General features: G+C 29.5%; 1 protein-coding gene across 1 annotated transcript; it reads left to right on the top strand.

Annotated features, from left to right (window-relative positions):
* LOC111212639 lies at window positions 1-2,181 on the top strand. The gene has a single exon (XM_022714213.2). The coding sequence runs from the start codon at window positions 1,039-1,041 to the stop codon at window positions 1,837-1,839; it is 801 nt and encodes a 266-aa protein (XP_022569934.1). The 5' UTR covers window positions 1-1,038; the 3' UTR covers window positions 1,840-2,181.
* Window positions 2,182-7,463: the final 5,282 nt, after the last annotated feature.

Here is a 7,463-nt window from a genome sequence, read left to right as displayed (position 1 = left end):
ATAATATTCTCAAAATATTATTTATCTCTAAATTCTAACTAATTATCAAATAATTTACCAATAATTATCAAGTAACTCACAAGTAATTTATAAGTAACAAATAGTAAAACAAGTAACTTGAAAATCCGTCGTTTTTTAGTAAGTACCTGAAATTGTAAATACTCGTTTTTAATAAATCAAGTGCAAGTCGAAATTTTTACTATTCGTATAAACCAAGCCGAATATTAAATATACCAAAAATAACAAGTACTCGGCTTGTACCCACCCCTACTAATAAGATCTATCAAATAATTTTAGAAAATCTCTTACAAGCAGACGCAATCTACTCCTTAGGACTTTATTTCCCTTAGTTGTTCATAATTTTTACTCCCAAGTAGAAGTGTAGAACAAAGAAAGTAAAAGTTGTCTACGACCAAAAAAGCTAATAATCTCACAAGTTTATTTTACCTATTTTTCTCTCATGGCAAAGAAGAAGCAAATCTAGTATGTAGTCAAACAGGTTAAGAATAGCATCATCCTCCTATAACACTGAAAGATGCTACTTTGACTAGCTAGCTTATTGGTTGTTTTTTCATTTTCAAATATTTTTGGGCCAATAATTTTTAATACCATTACACAGAAAATACCAAGTTATATAATTATATTGGTACATATTAGTTAATGTTGACCAGTGACATTTAAGAAAAAGATGACTAGTAAAACAAAGATAACTTCTAAAATGGATTGAAATTTGAAAGTGGTATATATTACGTAAGAATGAGTGTAAATACAGATTGTAAAAATTATTTCCATACATCACAGGAAGACAAAATGAGTAAAATCAACACAAAGAAAGAAATAACCATATCTTCTTGGATATGGATTGAAAATGTAGCTCTGACTTTAATTAATTTTACACAATGGAGATTTTATACCGTAAGTGTTAACGAGAGATGAGGTTGTCTTCTCAATAAATAGCGTCCTCACGTCTCTGAATCTAGCACACAGAGATAAAATATCACTTGTCAGTCTAAACAAACTAAAGAAAAATATATTGATATGGAGAACCAAGTTATGTCTTCTGCAAGCTCTTCCCTGGCCCAACTCGAAAAATGCAATGACATTAACGTGGCTGTGGAGGAGTCCAAGGAGACGGCAACGGAGAACAACAATCCGGGACTAGGGTCTGATTCTCAGGAAGTTGTGTCTGAAAGGAGGAGTGAGAACCCTAGTTTCGGATCTGGTGCTGTCCCAACAGGAAACGGCTTCATTTGTCGCTTTTGCAATAAGCGGTGCTCATCCTCTCAAAGCCTAGGTGGTCACATGAACTCGCACAAGAGGGAGCTACAGTGGGAAAGGAAGCAGAAGGAGAATGAACAACAGTTCCATCGTCAGTGGATATTAAGTCAATATTCACAAGGTGGTTTATCAAATGATAATAATCTTGGGAACACTTCTGAACCTTTCAAACGCATATGTACCGGCCTTTATCCATCTTTCAATAGCGGACTCATGGACATGAATATGACCGTAGTTCCTCGCATGGCTCCTACTGGCTTCTTCTCAGGGAACACTTTCACTAACGGTTCCTTTTCAGGGGGACTTGAGCCAATGCCCTCCTACAACAACTATCCCCCGATGCTCCCTAGAAACGTTCCTCCTTTTCCTCCACATAGGACTACCAATCTTCCTAGCTATTGGTATCCGCAAGAGAATGTATTGAACGAGGAGGATGTCATCTTAAAGCTAGGAAATGACAATATTGTGGAGATTGATGATGATGATGATGCTGATGCTGATGCTGTTGATCAGCCAGAAGAAGGGACATCTAAGAGCTGGGGCGCTGATCTATCCCTTTAAGTATTGTTTAATTTTCATTTTGAGGTATCATATCTATTAGAGACCTCTCTCTATCGTATCTATCTATGAATGTTGTTTTTCTCTTTTTTAATTTTATTGTATTCCCTTTTTCAATATTCCTTTCGAGTAGCATCTCTTCTTCTTTGTTGATTTGCTTTTTAATCAATTTATGATTCCTATTTTCTGCCATATATATATATCAGGAGTCTTTTTATCATTTCGGCAGTTGTCAAAATCCTTGGTTGAATTTAGTTAGGGAAGTAATTTCTACCAATGTTATGTCTCTTGATTACAAACCTTTCGATCAGAACTATTGCTTACATATCTCATAATTTTTGAGACCTGATCACCAAAACTATTTATCCACATATTTCTTAGTTAAGTTAGTCGAGTTGATATTTTAATGTTGATTTAAAGAGTGTGTGAAGAAAATTGAGTTTCAGGATACATCTAATATATTAAAACAGAATCATGTTTTATTGACTGTTTTTTGGACTATCGAAAGATTATAACGTCGTAACTAAAATCAGCCCAATTAATTATTATCTTTAATGTAACTATTTAGATTTAATTAAAATCCATTACATACAATTTTTGATTAAAAATAAACACTAACTGATTATAACCATAATCCGTACAATCTATTACCTATTCTGAAAAATGAGTAACAATAAATATATGCAAAGATCGTAAGATATAGTAGTAACTATATGTACATATACCACCCTTGTCATGAAAATTGTTCATTATTTTTCCATGAGCCATTTATGAAACACCATCTTCATGGTATTGTTGGTACAATTCTTTCCTGCACTTGATGTGCAACCCTCTGGTTACTTATTACATGTACCTCCGCCCAAAGTGTTGATTCTAGTTCTGCTATTTTAAGCGTATCTCTTGGATCAATATCCAAGTTGCTAAAAACTTTGTTGTTCCGACCTTTCCAAATATACCATAATATCCATACAAATTGGTGATCATCCATTTTTGGAGTGACTCTCCAAAAAAGATGATTCATATTTGCGAAAAGAGAACTGAGAGGGAAGATATGAGGATTCAATGGTATTTTTGAAAGTGTCCACACCTGTCGTGCTGGAAGACATTCAAATAATACATGATTTATGGATTCCTCTGGAGCTCCGCATCTTGCACAACATATATCCCCTTGTATTCCTCTTGCTTTTAGATTTTTCAGTACAGCTATACACCCTGAGAGGAATTGCCATAAGAAATGCTTTATTTTCGGAGGGCACCGCACCTTCCAACAGAATACTTTCAATATGTCCACAGTGGGTCCATAAAATTCTGGTGGTTTTTCTTTATCAGGATAGGTCCGTTCTACTTGATACCCTGATTTTACCGTCTATTTCCCATTGCTAGTGAAATATCATCCATCTCTATCTTCCAACTGATTTCTACTCAGTTAAAATCATGATATAAATTGATAATATTTTGTTTTATTTTTTAACAGATACTGAATATAAAATAACGACTTTCTATTGGTTGGTGAACCTAAAGGTTCACTCTAAGGGGTGAAACCAAAAATAACTCTCATGTAAATATGTAATAATCAATACATATATAGCCCATCCCGAGACTTAAGTTTATGTTGAGTTTCTGTTATATTTCAAGTAGCTAAAAGCTGTAAAAACTACTTTTTCTGAATTAATTTTACATATTATTCGAAAAGAAAAAAAAAGACACGAACATACTATACATAAAAACTCTTGTTAAATACTTAAGTGCATATTTTAGGCGTCGCTGCTTGCTGCTTGCTGCAGTGTCCGCAAGCCGCGGATCATGCAACCTTGAAGTTTCTGCTCATTTACTTAGGATACCAAACATCTGCAAGATAGACAAAAAGGCTCTCCATCATATCAAATTTAGCATTCTAAGCCATTTACACGGAATGGTGAATATAATTCAATTAATGCATTTCATTTTCTTTTCATAAAGAAGATACTTGTTTTATATATATGGATGTCAATTAGGTTGTCCACATCGTAATGGGCTTATCAAGATATATTTTTTTTCCAAACATTATCAAAATTGATATTGATGGTTCAAACCCAATAAAATAATATCCAAATTTGACCAACCCAAAAAAACTATGATTAAATGAGCTGTTCTTAGGGTCCAAGTAATAAATTAGAAATATAAAAATTGTTTGGACGTTGATGATTTTATCTCAGATTGATTTTAACATAGATTAAATGGACTGTCTGGACGTTGATACATATAGTTGTAAATTTATAAGATTTATTTCAACCTATTAAATTTTATATCACTCTATCAATATATGTATAAACAGTTTTGGTAATATATATGCTATTTAACAGATGTTTAAAAGTTATCAAACTGCATTATTTTAAACTGTTTATTTTTGGCATATTGTGTAAAATAATTTAAATGTACATTTATAATTATTTCTTATATCATATACAAATTTTTCTGTAAAATATGGTTATTTGAAAAAAATTTATATATTAAATTTTCTATTAAACAATACTTTATTTTGTAAATAGTTTGATTTCTATATTAGACAATACATATTGTAGAACACAATACTTTATCTTAAGATTTTAAGGTATCTCTTCTTTTTTAAAGAAAATCACCAAATATATGTAATAAAATATATGTTGGATATAGTTTTAAGATAAAATTTTGTAAGAGAAATATTCTGCAAGTATTTACATTTTTAAAAATATATATTTAGGATGAGGATATTGTTGATCTTTAATATTTCACGATTCATTAGTTGTGTGTTTAGTTTCTATTCCAAAATGGAATATTTTGCAAAAGCTTTTGTTTTTTGAGCATTAATTATTTAGTGTAAAGAAATTTCGCAAAATGTTTTGCAATAATTACAGTTTGCATTAAATTATATTTAAGATAAGGAATACTGATGATCTTAAATAGTCTATGATTTAATATATAGTTGTGTGGTTAGTTTGATTTCGAAAAATGGAATATGCTTAGCAATCTTTAGAATTGTTTGTTAGGAATATCTATGATATAAAAATATGTAAAATCCATGTGATGGGTTGAATATAGTAGATTTAAAATCTTCGTAACATTTTTATTGAACATACATTTAAATTTCACTTAATATATTAGAACTAATTATTTTATAATAAAATCGAATATTAGTTTACCTTTATGATTATATCATAATCTTACTAAATGATTATCTCAGAAATCAATTATAAATTTATCAAAACCAAAAATATTCTATTGTGATAATACATTCAAATATTAAATAGTAACCCGTTTTACAGTCATGTATATTTATATTGATTTTTCATAAGTTCTAACCTATGGTAAATACATTTTACAAAATTTGGATGATACATAAAATTTAAATATGCTACATGAAATCAACATGTGTCGAGATAGCATAAGGTTATTTAAAATGTAAAACCACTATTTGAAAAAGAAAGAGTTGATTCATGTTAGGTTTAGACTCCAGTCTTCTGAAATTAATTGGTTTGGATTGATATAGTATATACATATAGTTAAATCTATATGCACACGATCTTTGCATATATGTATTTTTACTCATTTTCAGAATAGGTAATAGATTGTATGGATTATGGTTATAATATGTTAGTGTTTATTTTAAATCAAAAATGTAAGTAATAAATTTTAATTAAACCTAAATAGTTACATTAAAGATAATAATTAGTTGGGTCAATTTTAGATAATATTCCAAAATGAAATATGCTGCAACTTTTAGATTTTTGAGTATTAATTATTTAGTGTAAATAATTTTCGCAAAATGATTTGCAATAATTACAGTTTGCATAAAAATATATCTAAGATAAGGAATAATGATGATCTTAAATATTCTATGATTTAATATATACTTGTGTGGTTAGTTTGATTTTGAAAAATGAAATATGCCTAGCAATCTTTAGATCTGTTTATTAGGAATATCTGTGATATAAAAAATATGTAAACTCCATGAGATGGTTTGAATGTAGTAGATTTAAAATCTTCGTAACATTTTTATTGAACATACATTTAAATTTCATTTAATAACTTATAATTAATTATTTAAACTAAAATAGATTATTCATTTATCTTTATGATTATATCAGAATCTTACTAAATGATTATCTCCGAAATTAATTATAAATTTATAAAACCAAAAAATTAATATTCTATTGTGATAGTACATTCAAATATTAAATAGTAACCCGTTTTATACTCATGTATATTTATATTGATTTTTCATAAGTTCTAACATATGGTAAATGCGTTCTATAAATTGGGATGATACATATAACTTAAATATATTACATGAAATCAACATGTGTTGGGATAGCATAAGGTTATTTAAAATGTAAAACCACTATTTGAAAATGAAAGAGTCGTGTTAGTTTTAGACTCCAGTCTTCTGAAATTAATTGGTTTGGTTTGATATAGTATATATATATAGTTAAATCTATATGCACACGATCTTTGCATATATTTATTGTTATACTCATTTTTCAGAATAGGTAATAGATTGTACGGATTATGGTTATAATATGTTAGTGTTTATTTTAAATCAAAATTGTAAGTAATAGATTTTAGAAATTTTTTTACTCCATAAGACACTTTATCACTTTGGAATTTCATCCCAAGACACTTTCTACATGTGACAACCTTTGGAGCTAGTGAATGTCATCTATGCCCTTATGCAACAGAAAACGCAAAAGCCAAACCGGTCAAATTTAGTTGTTGTACCAACCTTTTTTTATCAATTCCCAACCCTAATTTCTAATTCAAAACTCACTGCCTCTCTCAACTCACCCTTTTTGCGGCGATTCTTTAGAACCTTAGATTTTCTCTTACAAACCACACAAAGGCTTTCTCGTTCCTGTTCGCCTCCAAATCACCGAATCACACCGTCTTTGTCATTCTTCTGTTCTTCAAGGTCAAGACATGCAAGGTTTGTTTCATCCTAATCTACACATTCTTTTGTCTGGATCCAGTATTATAAGCTTCTAATTGATTTCTTCAATAGCTACACCATCTCTGTCTGGGTTTTATATTCTCGATTCAAATCCATAGAACACTGATTTGTGTTCGTGGTTATTTTTAGGGATTTGGTTCACTTTTTCGTACCCAGAAAAATGATTTCACTATATGTATATACTATATCAAACCAAACCAATTAATTTTAAAAGACTGGAGTCTAAACCTAACATGAATAGACTCTTTCATTTTCAAATAGTGGTTTTACATTTTAAATAACCTTATGCTATCCCAACACATGTTGATTTCATGTACTATATTTAAATTATATGTATCATCCCAATTTATAAAACGTATTTACCATAGGTTAGAACTTATGAAAAATCAATATAAATGTACATGAGTATAAAATGTACTATTTAATATTTGAATGTATTATCATAATAGAATATTAATTTTTGGGTTTGATAAATTTATAATTGATTTGTGAGATAATCATTTAGTAAGATTCTGATATCTACTAATAATAGCAATCCTAATTAATTACAAAGGTTGTGAATCCCACTTATGTTGAAAAGTTGTGTCTTTTCTAAAAGATGTCAAGAAGAGTTGTGTCTTTTCAAAAAGTTCAATGTTGGAAGGTTGTGTCTTTTCTAAAAATT

Source organism: Brassica napus, chromosome C9 (genome assembly GCF_020379485.1).
Source record: "Brassica napus cultivar Da-Ae chromosome C9, Da-Ae, whole genome shotgun sequence".
NCBI lineage: Eukaryota > Viridiplantae > Streptophyta > Magnoliopsida > Brassicales > Brassicaceae > Brassica > Brassica napus.
This window is presented reverse-complemented; position numbering and strand designations above follow the sequence as displayed.

What these genes read in the sequence shown, in the direction of transcription:
- LOC111212639 (XM_022714213.2), top strand. Translation starts at nt 1,039, where the DNA reads ATGGAGAACCAAGTTATGTCTTCTGCAAGCTCTTCCCTGGCCCAACTC.